Source organism: Amphiura filiformis, chromosome 11 (genome assembly GCF_039555335.1).
Source record: "Amphiura filiformis chromosome 11, Afil_fr2py, whole genome shotgun sequence".
In the NCBI taxonomy this organism is placed as follows: domain Eukaryota; kingdom Metazoa; phylum Echinodermata; class Ophiuroidea; order Amphilepidida; family Amphiuridae; genus Amphiura; species Amphiura filiformis.
Window position 1 is genome coordinate 50,083,889 of NC_092638.1, and position 17,610 is coordinate 50,101,498.

The 17,610-nt window shown below is 38.9% G+C and overlaps 1 protein-coding gene across 1 annotated transcript; it reads left to right on the plus strand.

Moving 5' to 3' along the window:
• Nucleotides 1-468: 468 nt before the first annotated feature.
• LOC140164952 (phospholipase B-like 1) lies at nucleotides 469-16,720 on the plus strand. The gene is made up of 10 exons (XM_072188352.1): nucleotides 469-564; nucleotides 1,523-1,754; nucleotides 4,814-5,036; nucleotides 5,519-5,680; nucleotides 9,251-9,395; nucleotides 9,733-9,933; nucleotides 10,874-11,008; nucleotides 13,548-13,733; nucleotides 14,969-15,072; nucleotides 16,326-16,720. Exons 1-10 carry the CDS (start codon nucleotides 471-473, stop codon nucleotides 16,437-16,439), a joined length of 1,596 nt encoding a protein of 531 aa, XP_072044453.1. The 5' UTR covers nucleotides 469-470; the 3' UTR covers nucleotides 16,440-16,720.
• The last annotated feature ends 890 nt before the right edge of the window (nucleotides 16,721-17,610 follow it).

The following is a 17,610-nucleotide window of genomic DNA, read 5'->3' on the forward strand; positions in this document are numbered from 1 at the left end:
TTTATTTAGGCCTGTCTAATTCACACTAAGTGTAAAAGACACCTAAACACCAAAGCAAACATGAAGTTAACTCATAAACACAAAGAATAATCATATGACAGTATTAAGATCCTAAACATCGGACATGTTGAGTTCCAAAATAGTTAAAAAAGTAATAAAATACAACAGTAAAACATCGACCCCCCCTTACAAAAAAATTCATCACAGATTCCAAAATTTCAAAGATTTCCTTTGACGCTGCTTAACCCTTTAAAGGTTTTTTTTTATTACCGTAGCTCTTTTTTAATTCGGTCTTTAATTATAATCCAGGGGCGCCATCAGTCGTTTGGGTAAATTTTGTATCACATGACAGCTCACATGATATAAATTTCGCCGACTACTGGGACACAAACACATATCATCGCATATAGACTCACTCACTGACTCGATGGATTGTATATCGACTACAGTTTAGACATACAAGATTCAACATGTTGAAGTTAATACTTATATTACTATTAAGTTCCACCTATAGTTTGACCGTAATCGAAGCACATGCAGCTGCAGCAAACTTCAGTAAGCATGGTATTTAAGCTTAAATTAATAGTATACCCATGACCCGGGCCCATGTTCATGACCATGTCCATGTTGCAAGACTTCAGTCTTTATCACAAACATAATGACATCTACGGACCTAGGTATGACGAGGGCATGGGGGAAAAGTGAATTTCGGGGGGGGCGGGGGATCAACAAATGTTGAGCAAAATGTGGAAATTTATGTAATTTTAGGGTTTTGCCTCAAAACTGGGGGGCAAGAAAAATATTTGGGGATTTTGACCTCGCCATACAGGGTCGCCGGGGGCATACTAAATGACCAAAAATGTGAGGGGGGCACCATACTAAATGACCAAAATGTGACCCATGCTTGCCTGTCATTTGATTTGTACCCCTCCCCTAGTTCACCACGTAAACTTGTATGGCTCAAAATTCGGACCGCTCGCCATTAAGTTGACTACTTTCTGTGTTTTGAAATTTGTTGACGTTTTAATGATCCCCGATTTCCGGTGGATAATTTTAGCTGTGTCATGTCACGTGCATGACGCTAGTGGGTACCACCCAAACTTCAGAAAAAAAAATCTTGATCGCCGATAACGATGTGATATGGGACTTACATAGGATTACACAGAGATATTTCTTGCCAAAATTTGACCATTTCTAGGTAGCTTGGCCCTACTTTGTCTGCGTTATATGAAAAAGGACAGTCTTAAGTAAGTAAATGTGCAACGCTTTTGATGATTTGATGTTTTGGGAGACTGGGAGGGATCAGAACAAAAAAATGATGGAGCCTATTCTTGACTGTGTAATATTCCTTCAACCAGCGACCGTGCAGTATTATAAACAGTCTTATACGATGGACAGATAGTATCAGTTTGTGAATGAGGACATCGTATAAGTTCCTTGTACTACCCCTCCCCCAACGGGATGAACAGTTATATTTTATATCACTTCTCTTGTATCTGCATTGCCATTGATTTTTGCACAGGGTCAAATTCAAGCGCAACCCAAGCCACGTTTTACTTCCAAAATGACAAGCCACATCTAGAGGTGGGTGTGTTGGATCAAGTTGGTGGTGTGGCCGTAGCAACCTTTAATGATAGCATTGAGGAGACGGGATGGAGCGTCCTCAACATCAAGTCTGGTTATGGAGACAAGAAATCCAAGGATACAGATATATTGTATGCAGCAGGGTACTTAGAAGGGGCTCTAACAGCAAAGTAAGTTATTAGTTTAATAATTTTGATATGTGGCATGATGTTGGTAATGAGTCACACAGTGTCATCGGCCTGATATCTTCATGGCAGAAATCGCCATGGTAGGTTGAATCCACCGCCACGCATGGTCATTTTGTTCCGAAATGTTTAATGATTTTGAGACACATAATGGGCTGAAGGACATCTGACTAAAGCTACTGACAATAGCCCGGTGACTGACCTCCCTGTGTGTAAGTGAGCATGGTATACGCCATAGTTCATCTGATTTTAGACTACTTCCACGATTGGCCTACATGTACACTGCACTATAGTTCGGCACATAAAATCAGAATTTTTGTCAAGTTTTTGAGTTCAAGACGCAAGCTTCTTTCTCAAGACGCAAGCTAACGACTATCATATCCATTCAACATATACATTGTATGCAAGTGCAAGGAACCAAATCTGGCTTCTTTAGACTAAATCAATTACGGGAGATAATTTTCTACCCCTGTATCCAAAGATTTTCGTCTAAATATCAAATCGTGCATAACACATTCACGTGTATCGATCCGGGTATTGATTTTAGTATCTCTGCTGTACCAATAGCCAGGCGATGTCAGTGTGAGTCATATGTCGGCAATTTTCAATTAGAAGATTTAACATCGTTTTCTGGCAGTTTACGAATGCTACATGTTGATGCAAACCCCATCAAGATCGGACATCTGGTTACCAAGTTATGAGCAATTTATCAATGACTAAAAACAATTTAAAACAAAATAATTTGAACACTGTAATTGTGCCAATTAGATATATTAGCGATATCTGACTCTAGTCACATATTTGTTTCATGTGTATCTTTTTAGGGTATTCTCTTTGAAAGCCATATGTCACCCTGTGCAAGATATGACTTTAATCTTCCACACAGGGAGTGTGAATTTCAAATGGAGTAATACCTGAATGGGTGACTCCATTTCAAATCTACACACTGTTACGAGTCGTACTTGACTCAAGGCCAAAATCACCTTTTACCCGAACTCACACGAATGCACAACACAAATACACTGTTTAAGCTAACAAAATCTAAACCTTTAATTGAAAGCAAGTTATTATTGATACAATATATGATAACAAATGCACATACACAATAATCAAAAATAATCACTCTTTATCTATTTTCTACTTAGCCAGCATTCTTCTTCTTGGCGATCATAAAGTTCTTGCAATGTTCTGGACGACTGATGTAAAATATATCCTTATTCACTTGTCCTGCGAAAACCAGCGAAGTCCTTTGTACACTTGCATTGATAAATCCTTGCGTATAAAATCCTCATACGAAAATGGTGTTCTCCAAACACGTTTATAACTCCTTGCGCAGTTCTCCTATACTAAACTCCTTGCGCCGTTCTCCTATGCTAAACTCCTTGCGCAGTTCTCCACATTTAACTCCTTGCGCTGCTTTCTCCAAACTTGGTGCTATTTCCACCTTTCACACAATATCTTCAGGAAGCAGGACTGCGATGCAGTTGTCCCCACTTATTTTGACAGTTGCGTTGAATCAAAATACCAGACTTCAGCAAGTCGACAGAAGAATATATTTCCTTTCTTGGAAGAATAACGTTCTTTGGCGTATTCTAGATCTTCTCCGAAAACACTAGTAAATAGTAGTACTTTGACTACATAAAATATTTCTGGTTTGTAATTTCCTTTCTTTCAAGGAATTGGACTGTAAGCATAGCCCAGATCAACACTATCAACTGTGACAATAATAAAGGCTATTGCAGCCTGTCAGATCTGTATCCAGATGATAATAATTGTAACAAAATTTCATAAAGTCGCCTCTACAATCCGCAGTAGACCCTGATGTCTTACTTTGGTCCATTTTAAGTAGCTCGAAATAATAATCATAATTTCAGTCAAGGCTGAACTTGTAGCACTGTAGGAATCCTCCATGGCCACACTTTGTAATACTCTCTGAGTACCCAGCTGAATTATTATTGATCTCTCTTTTTGAGAGATAACTACACCAACCACATTTTACAATCAAATCGATACAAGTCTGCCTAGAATTACTACCAACATTGTGTTTTATCCCCCATCTGGGATTTTCCCAATGTTCTAATCATAGACATTAACATTTCACCTTACATCACTTCCTGTGGGTTTTTCCCATGATGTCATCATCTTTCTTTACAGTCTCAGGGATTTCCCCTTGACATAATAATAAACAAACTATTGCATGATTATAAAGGTAACTTCCCCTATTTCATGATACACAATTATACAGGGTACATCACAACACCCTGTAGGAGGGATACATGATGTACATGCATTTCTGGTATATCAAATCTGAGATCACCTACACAAATCTGAAAAAGTCATCAATATACATTTGCATTCTTTCGTAGGTGACATTCCAATGTATAATCATGTTGAGTTTTTAAAGACGCTACAATATACAGCAGATATATTAGAGAGGAGGTAGAGAACTTAAATGACCTTCATATATGTGACATGATCAAGGGGAATGAGAGCTTTCAGAAACTGAAAACCCCATGTTGATACATTTTTTCTTAGCGAAGTTATGTCAATTTATCAATCGCTGAAAACAATATAAAACAAAAGAATTTTAACACTTTCTTTGCTAATATCTCCAATTCAATATTAGCGACATCCGACTCATTCCCCTTGATCATGTCACATATATACATGTACACCATAAAAACTCGATAGTTATAGCATAATGTGCTTACTTTCGAGTGCTTTTAAAACATGCGAACATTGAAGGGCCCCATATACAAAAGTGTAAAGGGTTTTGAGCAAATCATCGATACACATACTTATATATGAACAAGTAAACCTGTAAATGTGTGTCTCAACCCCATTAGCTCAGTTGGTAAAGCGCCAGACATCGGTATAATTTCATGTTTTCAAAAGCGCTTGATACATGTAGTAAGCACATATGCTAACTATCCAGTTTTTACGGTAATACATACAACTATACATTTGCCAAGACTGTCAGATATTTTGGAACCTACATAATCATTTTCAATTTTTTGTTGTTATGATATACTTGTTTTCAATAGGAGAATATATCAAATGGTTGTCAACATGAATGGGACATTTTACGATGACCAAAAACCGGAGGTTGTACAGAAGGTCTGTGATTTCTTTGCTTCCCAAGATAAATGGATGAGGAAGATGATAGCCAAGAATCCCAGGGTTGCCTACTGGCAGGTGATGGCGCTTGTTGTAGCTCATATTGATGGCTTGCTGGATGGTTATAATGCTATGCCATATCAAAATATAGTAAGTTTTAAATCAGAGTTACCAAACCCATGGTTTGGTAGCCCAAATTGGTGACTTTTGAAGATTTTCCCTGAGACTTTCGACAATTTCCAAAAATTATATAAAATATCAGTATAGCAAAAGACAGTGACCATGAAAGATGGTGACCTCGAAAGATGGTGACCGCGAAAGACGGGTGACTACTAGTAATAAATATTAAACTAATCAACTGGACTCATCAAGAACATTCCTAAGAAGTTTGACTCAAGGTCATCGCCCTCTGGCAACACCATCTTGTCACAGGTCAATGACCTTTTGCTGCCAGCCAACAGACAGCCTGACTGCCTGAAGATGCACCTAGGATATATGGTGCAATACCGTAGCCTCTCAAAATGAAAGTGAGTCCAGTTGATTAATTTTATGATTCCAATTTAAATGCTTGCTTGATTGATTTATTGATTGAATAGTGATTGCTTTATATTGTTTTATAATTTCCTTTACAGCCATTGGATATGTTTGCGATCCAAACCTTAAATAGCATTGGGGATCTCAGCGATATACAGTATGCACTTGACCCATCTACCATTCCAGACTGGGAGAAGATGACGCAACATGAATTCTCATTGTATATAGCCAAGTCGGGACATTGCTCAGTCCTTGTGAAGGTATGTTTTCTACATGATCTTAATTCAGCATAATTAATTCATGTGATCACTGATAACCAAGGCCTTACATGTAGCTAGGTTTCTCTCCAACCATCCAAATTGAGTGGCTTTCTTCCATGAGTTTTGGTAACAAAATATATTAATATAATACTTATTCACCGATCACACGGTAATCTCAAAACAAGGTACTACCGGCAAATTGCGTGTGCGTACGCCTGTCAATCGTGTGTGTTAACTGCCGCATATGCTTTGCAAAAGCCTTCAAAAGCGCAAGTAACAAAAATGCACTTTTTGCGCATGCGTTTGCTGGGAGAACCTCATTTTGGTAGCAAGATGGAGGATCCGTGCAAAGGGCAAATAGAGCGAATAATTAAAAACACTGTTTCCATAATGCACTGTCCTGTTTGCTTTTGTGGAATAATTGAGCTAAGGGGCCGTCCATAATTTTCACCATTTTAAGTTATGCACAAAGCGTGCGTAAGAGGGGGGGAGGGGGTAAAAAATTTGGTCATGTGTGCATAAGAAAAATGGCGATTTGTTTGAGCAATAAAAAAATATGAAAGTGTAAAATAATGGTATTTTCCCAACATTTTATTCATAGTTAATAACCTAAGAAAATTTTAATGAAATTGTTTAACAAATTCTATCATATACCAATAGTGATATTTTCTTTAACGTTTTATTTCGAGTCTATTATGCACAGTGGTCCTATAAACGTTTTGCATGCCATAAGGAATGAATGGTGTTAAACTTTATCCGAAAGTTTATCTGATATGAAGAAAGAAAATAAAATTGTAAGGAGACCTTCACACCATTCCTACAGTTTAATTTTGATTTTATAGTGGGTACTCCTGCACCAAAGTTGCATCGTATATGCCCGCACTAAGGTATCCACATAGTATTTGGATCAGTAGTAGGGCCCTACTCATGCAAAATTTTCGCCATTTTATTTGTGCATAACTCGAGGGGGGGAAGGGGGTAAAAAGTTATGCACGCTTTGTGCGTAAGTGAAAATGGCGAAAATTATGGATGGCCCCTAATTTGAAATTCCCCTGGGCAAGGAACTAACTGCTTATTATCTCTTGATCCTGGCTGCATGGTTTATTGTGGTATGTATAGATGAGTTGACCTCAATATTTATCAACAAAAGCAAAGGACTGGTACATGTATATCGATATTTCGAGTAAACCAATCATGCAATCACTAAATAAAAAAACCCTTTAAAAGGGTTAAGCAGCGTCAAAGGAAATCTTTGAAATTTTGGAATCTGTGATGAATTTTTTTTGTAAGGGGGGGTAGATGTTTTACTGTTGTATTTTATTACTTTTTAAACAATTTTGGAACTCAACATGTCCGATGTTTAGGATCTTAATACTGTCATATGATTATTCTTTGTGTTTATGTGTTAACTTCATGTTTGCTTTGGTGTTTAGGTGTCTTTTACACTTAGTGTGAATTGGACAGGCCTAAATAAACACTTTTCAGTGTTAAAAAGTGTTACAAAAACTCTAAACACGTTGATAAAGTGTATGCTCAACGAAATGTTTGGCATTTAATAGGTTTGTGTTTTATGCACACTGTTTGAAGTGGAAGCAAATGAGTTAAGCTTTATACCAGTGTATACTGTGAGAACACTTTGGAGTAAAGCACTTGAACACAGAAATTGTACTTCGTGTAAGTTTACTTGGTGGAAAAATATAACGTTCAGATGTAGGCCTACATATAATTATAAAAATATCAGTTACTGGCAAATTTGTTCCACTTTTGCACGCATGTTATGTGGCCGTTTCTTTCTTTCGTTCGTTCGTTCGTTCTTACTTTTAAATTTGTTTCTGTTTCATCAAGTAGGCCTAGTCTATAGCAACATTGAGTTTCAAGAAGGTTGAGTTACATAGGCGTAAATTCCGGTGGTGGGGGGAGGGAAATGGTAATTATGGCAATTGGTATCGCTTTTACCAGCCCAATAACGCATGTTTGCATATTAGAATTTGACCAAAACACAAATCCATTTTGCGTATTTTTGGTAGGCCATACCTTCTTTTTACTTCTTTCTTTCCATTTCTCACTTCCCCTTCCTTCCTTTCTTTCTTTCTTTCTTGCTTTCTTTCTTTCTTTCGTTCGTTGTTTTCTTTGATCTCTTTTCGACACATACTTACGTCCTCGCTTTCTTTCATTCCTACCCTTTCCCACCATTTATTTATTTATTTCTCTTCAGGGCTGATTGTCATTAAACCTTTCTTTCCCTTCATCTCTTTCTTTCTTGATTTCCTTCGTTCTCAGTCCTTCTATCTCTCTTTACTTTTGCTCACATCGTTTCTTTACTTCTTTCTCATTTTTCTCTGTGTCTTTTTCCTTCTATCTATATCTCTTACGTTAGTTTTTTTCTTTCCCTTTCTCCTACTCTTGTCTTTCTTCCTCTCTAGGCCTACTTAAATTATTGTCAAACGCATCAAAACTCAAAATTTATTTTCAAATTACAAATTTACATAGGGCCTACCTTTAAATCAATTGCGTGTAGCGTGATATGGACAGGCATGTGCCTCCGATCGATCTATATCTGAAAATTTAGAAAATTCCACAGGAAAATTGCCGAAAAACTGCGGCCATCAAGCCCCCCATGGTCGGTGACCCCCCTTAATATGATGACATAACTGCTTAAAATCTTCTAACGGTAATAGAATTTACTGTTGCAATTTTCGTACCGTCTCTGCCATTTTTACGTCTCAGTGAGGTTGACGCGTGCTCGCTGGGTTGCTATGCGTGTGTGCGTATTAATATGTGCGTAGGCCTATAGCAACGAAGCGTAAGACGGGCCCATTGGTTGATCCACCAAATAAATCCAAATAATTATTTGTTTTTATTAATTTATCTATCTATCTAGGTATTTACCATTCATCTGGTTTCACTAAGGGCACTACAGTCACTTTATAAAATGTCGTGTCGTTTGTTTTTAATCAGAGTATAGTGCAAATTTACGACTGAATAATATAATATAGGCCCTAACCCCTTCCAAATCTGGTGGTCTCACCTAAACCTCTACTTACACTGTCAATACATACTACAAACCGGCCAACCCTTGCACAGACTGTTAAAAAGACAAACTATGCTTATTCTCTTTCTCAGTCATGTACTGCCATGCAAATCAAACTCATAACAAAATACAGCATGTGCATGCGCCTAACCTGTAATATTCTAGGCTCATTTGAGCTCGATTATCATAATGTATTTTGAATGGTGTATCAACGAAAGTTGAGGAATATCACCTAATCGTATGCAAGCCATTTCAGTGAAATTAAATAGGGAAGCATCGCCTGCGGGCGCTGCTTCAAAAACATGAGCAAAACTGAACAAAATATGATGCCAGGCATTGACGTCAGAAGTCAACTCATCTATAGATAGTGCACTTGTTATCTGCAAGTCCCTGATTGTTGCTAAAATGGTTTATATGGTGCATCTTGTGCCACAGTGGTCAGCGAATTCCTGTATAGTGTGCTGAGGCTTCTGGGTTTATGCCTCTGAGTTGTGCACTGTAAATCACTGTGCGTTTTTCTTCTTTTTTTCTCTTGCTAGGTTCTTCCTGGTTTTGAAGATATCTTCATGGGTCATTCCACTTGGTTTTCCTACAGTGCAACGATTCGTATATATAAACATTACAACTTCAATGTGGCTAATGAAGCAGTGGCTGCAAAACAGACATCCTTTTCAAGTTATCCTGGTAATTAGTGTTTATTAAATAAATAAATAAATGTCGGTGATTTAATGTGCGCTATACCTAAGTACCAGCACACTTCAACAATTATTCCGCTGCCATTAGGATATATCAGAATCATTTCCGCTTCCACAAGTCCGCAACTGATGCGCAGGTACTTTCAGCTGACTTAGATTGTGATTACCCCCAGCAGCTCCCCATTTTACACCTGGGTGGGGTGAAGCAATTGGGAATTAAGCCGTCTTGCAAGCTGGATCTGACCAGTTGGCCGCCTATTGACCCCTGCTTTTAAAGGTTATTATCAATAAATAACCAAAATATGTTATATTGTGTATCTATCTAGGTATCCTGGAATCAATAGATGACTTCTACCTCTTAAGCAGTGGACTTGTGATGCTACAAACTACCAATAACATGTACAACAACACCCTATACAAACTTGTGGTTCCAGAATCTCTGTTGGCTTGGCAACGAGTTAGAGTTGCCAATTTTATGGCACATAGTGGCAAAGAGTGGGCTGATGTACTGGCCAAATATAACTCAGGTAATCCACTCCTCTCCTCTCCTCTCCTCCCCTCTCCCCTCCCTTCCTCTCCTGTCCTCTCTCCTCTTCTTTCTTTCTTTCTTTCTTTCTTTCTTTTCTTTCTTTCTTTCTTTCTTTCTTTCTTTCTTTCTTTCTTTCTTTCTTTCTTTCTTTCTTTTCTTTCTTTCTTTTTCTTTCTTTCTTTCTTTCCTGATGAACAAATTTTGTGATTGTCTACAAGTGGAAAACTACATGGTTATAGGCTGCACCAACTAAGATTACATTTCTTATTTCGTTCTTTCATGCAACTTTGGGATACATGACAACAAAGGTATCACTTTCTCCAGTGAGTTGCTTACACACAAATTTCTATATAGGGCGCTTGCACGAAAGGTTAAAAGGTTGATAAAAATGACCTGCATTGAGAGTCAGTCAAGTGTGGAGGAGGACAAACAAACTATTATCATCCTTTGTAAGGAATTTTAGCACTCTGTAGGTGATATTTCATTTTCACGTGCTCCAATATCCTTGTTGTGCCTCCAGGGCTAGTGACCCGTGGCGTACATGAAACCTGCCTATTCATTACTTATTCTCTGTCATATAGTGTGACGTTAAAATCGATAGTTGACAGGTCAACTGGTTAAAGCTATCTTTGTTATCGGAACGAGGATCAAAATGATCACAACACAAAAGTCAGTGAGTTGCTAACAGGTGTGCAAACCAAGTGCGAACCAGTAACCAAGGTATGATGTATTCACTATGACAGCGAATTGATAGTCGCTTTCCGGGTAAAATGTTCATAGGCTGCAGGTCAATTACCAATTAAATGGACGGAGTCTTTTGCTTGAAACAATGTTACCCATTTTATGTAAAGCCTGTCGGCAAATCGATTTATCATTAAAGGAACAATGTATTATGTAATCTATATTTTCTCCATGTTTTTTATATCTCCTTGTTGCAGGTACCTACAATAATCAATACATGATTATAGACAGGAAGAGGATAAGTAAAGAGATTGAAAATAATGCATTATGGGTAATAGAACAGATACCAGGGTTTGTGCAGAGTGGAGATCAGACTCCTATACTAAGAGCAGGTGAGGATATAAGCAGCCTATATGACATGGCCAGTAGGGGGAGGGGAGGGGGGTAATAAAACAGATACCAGGGTTTGTGCAGCGTGGAGATCAGACTCCTATACTAAGAGCAGGTGAGGATATAAGCAGCCTGTATGACATGGCCAGTTGGGGGAGGGGGGGGGGGGTAATAGAACAGATACCAGGGTTTGTGCAGAGTGGAGATCAGACTCCTATACTAAGAGCAGGTGAGGATATAAGCAGCCTGTATGACATGGCCAGTTTGGGGAGGGGGGGGGTAATAGAACAGATACCAGGGTTTGTGCAGAGTGGAGATCAGACTCCTATACTAAGAGCAGGTGAGAATATAAGCAGCCTATATGACATGGCCAGTAGGAGGGGGGGTAATAGAACAGATACCACGGTTTGTGCAGAGTGGAGATCAGACTCCTATACTAAGAGCAGGTGAGAATATAAGCAGCCTATATGATATGGCCAGTAGGGGAGGGGGGGGGTAATAGAACAGATACCAGGGTTTGTGCAGAGTGGAGATCAGACTCCTATACTAAGAGCAGGTGAGAATATAAGCAGCCTATATGACATGGCCAGTAGGAGGGGGGGGGGTAATAGAACAGATACCAGGGTTTGTGCAGAGTGGAGATCAGACTCCTATACTAAGAGCAGGTGAGGATATAAGCAGCCTATATGATATGGCCAGTAGGGGAGGGGGGGGTAATAGAACAGATACCACGGTTTGTGCAGAGTGGAGATCAGACTCCTATACTAAGAGCAGGTGAGGATATAAGCAGCCTGTATGACATGGCCAGTTGGGGGAGGGGGGGGGGTAATAGAACAGATACCACGGTTTGTGCAGAGTGGAGATCAGACTCCTATACTAAGAGCAGGTGAGAATATAAGCAGCCTATATGACATGGCCAGTAGGGGGGGTAATAGAACAGATACCACGGTTTGTGCAGAGTGGAGATCAGACTCCTATACTAAGAGCAGGTGAGAATATAAGCAGCCTATATGATATGGCCAGTAGGGGGAGGGGGGGGGGTAATAGAACAGATACCAGGGTTTGTGCAGAGTGGAGATCAGACTCCTATACTAAGAGCAGGTGAGAATATAAGCAGCCTATATGACATGGCCAGTAGGAGGGGGGGGTAATAGAACAGATACCAGGGTTTGTGCAGAGTGGAGATCAGACTCCTATACTAAGAGCAGGTGAGGATATAAGCAGCCTATATGATATGGCCAGTAGGGGGAGGGGGGGGGGGTAATAGAACAGATACCAGGGTTTGTGCAGAGTGGAGATCAGACTCCTATACTAAGAGCAGGTGAGAATATAAGCAGCCTATATGATATGGCCAGTAGGGGAGGGAGGGGGTAATAGAACAGATACCAGGGTTTGTGCAGAGTGGAGATCAGACTCCTATACTAAGAGCAGGTGAGAATATAAGCAGCCTATATGATATGGCCAGTAGGGGGGGGGGGGTAATAGAACAGATACCAGGGTTTGTGCAGAGTGGAGATCAGACTCCTATACTAAGAGCAGGTAAGGATATAAGCAGCCTGTATGACATGGCCAGTTGGGGTGGAATTTGGTCTGGTTCTTGTGTAAGACTACATTTTGGTTCATCTTGAGTTTGGTAGTGAGGTACTATGTCCTTGTTTCGATGATCATAGTATATCGAATCGTATATATGAGCGTAATCCTGCAGGATGTTTACACAAGTAAAGTAAAAAAAGGGCAGTTTGTCAGTAAGCTCTGATGTCACTACCAAACGCAAGGATGTGTAGCATTAAAATTCTGACTCCAGGGGGAGTGTCAAAATCACAGCTTCTCGCTGAAGTTCCAGTACTCCCTGGAATTGGGGTATTCCAGTTGAAATCCATACACCTATAGAAGACATGACCTTAATCTCTCACACAGGGGGCAGGGTTGCATGGATCCTTAGCCCTGGGTGCCACAACCCCTAGCTACGCCACTGGTTAATTACCTCACCCCAACACAAACGGCTCCAATTTCATGCAACGACCTAATATACATTGTAAGAACAGACAGCGCACAGTTACTATTGTCTATACTGCAATTGGCTATTCCAGTTGAAATCCATACACCCTGGTGGAAAGCACGACCTTAATCTTCCAAACAGGGAGTGTGAATTTCAAATGGAGTTAATTGAATGAGTGACTTTATTTGAAATCTACACTCCCTGTGTGGGAGGTTAAGGTCATGTCTTCCATAGAGGGTATATGGATTTCAACTGGAATACCCCCATTATCTTCCATTCAAAGACCAAAAAAATCAAGTATTTTGGGCCAAAATTTGGTAAAATTGCTAAATTTTGTGTGCACTGGTCCATCAAATACCAAAATGCACACTGGGCTAAAATAGTCTGAAATTGACAATTTTTGCACACAAAATTTCAACATAAAAAGGCAAAAATTATGCTTGTTCCTCGCTAAATTTTAGTGCTTCCACCACAACACTGATGGTAAATGTTATAACAGTCCTGCAAGTGCATGAGTTTTTTTTCTCTATATAATCATACAGGTTACTGGCCTTCATACAATATTCCATTCTATGAAGATATATACAACATGAGCGCCTATCCTGAGATGAAGAAGAAACGAGGCCAGCAGCTATCCTATCAACTGGCATCGAGAGCAGAGATATTCAGACGAGACCAGAGTACCGTTGTTGATATGGATTCCTACAAGAATATACTAAGGTTTAATAGTAAGTCATTCCTCAATTATATTATTATTCCAGTCCTTATACTGATGGTGTAGTATTAATATTGACTGCTCATAAGGGGAATTGTGCAAAATATATCTGCGAGGCGAATTGGAGATTGTAGGCCCACGGTCAGTCTCTTGTCACGGAGGGGAACTTAATATTTTGTATATTTTCCAGAATAAAGAGCAGTCAATATATTTTTTTCTAAAAGTTTAAACATGACTTTCAGCACAGAAATCTAACTAACCTTGATTTTTGATGTGTGACAGACATCTTCATCATAGGATATTGTGATGGACTGCACTTTTGTTGACCATTGCTGACTTTCGGTCAAATGAGGCCGTTGTATAAGGTTGGCAATGCCAGTCCTTGACTTGGATTCCACCAAGGTTTTAGTCAAGGACGATAGAGCGTACCCCCGTTTAGTGCGGGAGGCCCTCCAGATCAAGAAGAAATCGCCAGAACTAAATTGTGATCAAGGACTGGAATTCCCAACCTTGTACAACGCTCTCATTCGACCGAAAGTCGCCAATGATCAACAAAAGGGCAAGTCCTAGGACTTCTTCTTCTGATGATGTGTGTCATACAAGAAAATTCAAGGTTAGTTAGATTTCTGTGCTGAAAGTCAGTTTAAACTTTTAGAAATTGTTTATCACCAGCACGTATGAACTTACATTTAAGTATCAGTCAATATATGTTTTATGTAATATATGAAAATATTTAGACTGTCATAGCCTCAAAAAGTAAGTAAGCTACAAAGAAAGCAAAGCAAGTAAGCGTCAAATAAATCCTGCGATGTTGAGCAGGGCAAAAGGTTCCCATAAAAAGTGACTAATGACTGATGATGATGGGTACACCCTGTCAGTCCGAAACACCATCAACTCGAACCCCCATCAGTCCGAAAATCTAATTGAAAAAGACATCAACCCTAATCCTAATTTCAGTTAGATTTTTGAACTGACAGTGATTCAGATTGACGGTGTTTCGGACCGACAGGGAGATCCTCTGATGACGATGTCAGTAGTCTGCTGGTGGTTTGGCTTTGAAGCTATCCCCAATTGCGAATGATTGAACTTAAGGTTGTTGCACTTGCAGATGAAAAGTTTTTGCAAATTATTTAAAACACCAATATTACTTTTTTTCTCTCTTGACCACCAGCATGAAGTGTAATGTGTTCAATGGCCATACATTTATGACCTGATTGTTATCTGATATTTTACTTGATTTTTTTTCAGACTATAAGAATGATCCATATTCTTACAGGGAACCTTGTAACACAATATGTTGCCGTGGAGATTTACGTGATCCACCCAGTGCTGGTGGTTGCTATGATACTAAGGTATGTAGAATTGTCCAAGATAGAAAATAACATGAGTTATCGTTGTTGGGCAGGAAAAACCTTCTATGTGCTTCTGGTCCCTGAACATGTTTAAAACAAATCTGCCAACAGGTTACATAAGAGGTTTTGCTTTAAACACGTTCAGGGGCCAAGGACACATATGAGGTTTTTCCTGCCCAACGATGTTATGCAAATTATACATACAAACCACTTCTAATGGGGTATTCCAGTTAAAATCTATACACCCCCTATGGAAGACATGACCTTTAATCTCCCACACAGGGAGTGTGAATTTCAAATGGGGTTACCTGAATGGGTGACTCCATTTGAAATCTACACCCCCTGTATGGAATATTAAAGTCATGTGTTCCATAGGGGGTGTATGGATTTCAACTGGAATAGCCCAATCTGTACTTTGTGTCACTTCAAGTTTGGTGTCAGTGCTTTCACGTCTGTGTTTTGTTTGTTTAAACGGTCACTCCGTGTGGAGTCACGCTTGGGTCCTGATGGGACCAGGCTCAAACAAAATGCTCAAGCCAGGCTAAAAATCGTATATAAGCATGCTGATGCTGGCCTGTATGGAAAGAGAAGTGAGAAACAGATTTGAAGACAAAGAACAAGGAAAAGAAGGCCACTACCAACAATCAAGTTAACAATTTTAATGTCAGCCTTTGGGTCAAGAGAAAGGAAGCTTAATCCAATCTCAACTGCCACTGAGGCTGATGGTTGTGCCGCAAGTATGACGTATATACTCTTGATACATGATTTGATACTACAATAATATTGCAAAATGCAATACACAATAATATTTTTATGTTGATTTAAAAAAAGATAGTACTCATCAAAAAGTATGGGCATTTTAAATATATGCACAATGACAGTCTTAAATGGCCAAATCTCAGGGCTACTGAGGGGGCTATCATTTTCTTCGGAAGGGGGTTCCCAAATATACGGGGGCGGGGGTCATAAAATATTTGATGACCAAAATGCAGGGAGTCACAAGTTGACCACAGATAGTGTGTTTATTTTATTCAAAAAGACTGATTTCAATATAATTTTAGCCTGTTTAGGGGGTAAGGTGTATCAGTGGTGGTATCATTGTTGCTGAAATAAGGGGGGTTCCAATTTTATTGATGTCAACTTTTGGAAATTTGGGACCCCCGTTCCGAAAAAAATGATAGCCCCCTAAGAGCTTTGCCCTCTTGACCGACCAGGCCTTCAGAGGACTTGATATGTGTGTTGTCTTTTTTCAGGTGACCAATCTAGGGATGTCAGCTAAGATGATGTCCTATGCCATCAGTGGACCTACCCAGAGCAGTAATCTACCTGCATTTGAATGGACTGATGTCTTCACACAACCTCATTGATATATTGTGTTGTCTTTTTTCAGGTGACCAATCTAGGGATGTCAGCTAAGATGATGTCCTATGCCATCAGTGGACCTACCCAGAGCAGTAATCTACCTGCATTTGAATGGACTGATGTCTTCACACAACCTCATGTAGGAACTCCACAGAAGTACGACTTTGACTTTGTGTTGATGAAACCTGCCGATTGGCAGAACTAGTGCAATATTGAAGCTGAATTTGGATTGTTAGGCCAAAAAAAAAAGGTTTGTCTCAAAGCTCACGAGAAATTTAAAAACAAATGCGACAAATGCATACAAAATACTTTTTTTCATGATTTTTCTGGAAAAAACTAAAAAACTAAAAATTTTTTTGAAATAAAAAAATATCCACATTTGTTTTTTGTAAAATCGTGGGATTTTACAAACGCGCGCTAAAGCTTTGAAACGAACTTTTTTTTTTTTTTGCCTTATATGCAAACTTAATTTTGTAACTGAAATGGATTATTATGATCCACAACTTAAGGGCTGGGGTATGAACGTTTGGACAGTATTTATTGTGGGACATTAGAGCACATCAGACATATCGAATTGCATTCTGAATACGAAGAATTAGAAATTGATATTTTTGATATTTAACAGTACTTGAAGTGAACTTTTTAAATCTGATGATTTATACTTAAAGTGTATGTAGGTGGGATGAAAAGCCGACGATCAATTGAAAATTTTGACCTTTCAGTATTGAAGATATGGATTTTTTTCCAAAAACACCCAAAAAAATTAGGTCTTTTTGGGAAAAAAACCCATATCTTCAATATGAAAGGTCAAAATTTTCAATTGACCGCCGGCTTTTCCTCCCTGCTATATACACTTTAAGAATATGTCATTAGATTTATATAATTTACTTCGAGGACTGTTATATATCAAAATTTGAAAAATATCAAATTTTTATAATTTGTCATAAAATTTGTATTATATTGTGATTTTCAAAAATGAAAATTATTTGATATCAGAAAGACATGCTTCAGTATTCAGAATGCAATTCGATAGGTCTGAGGTGCTCTCATGTCCACAAAAAATACTGTCGAAATGCAATAAACGCTCATTTTAGATCCCTTAACCACAGTCTTTCAACAAAAATCCTTCGAAATGGATGAAAGTATACTTCCACACTATACTGCCAACCAATCCCC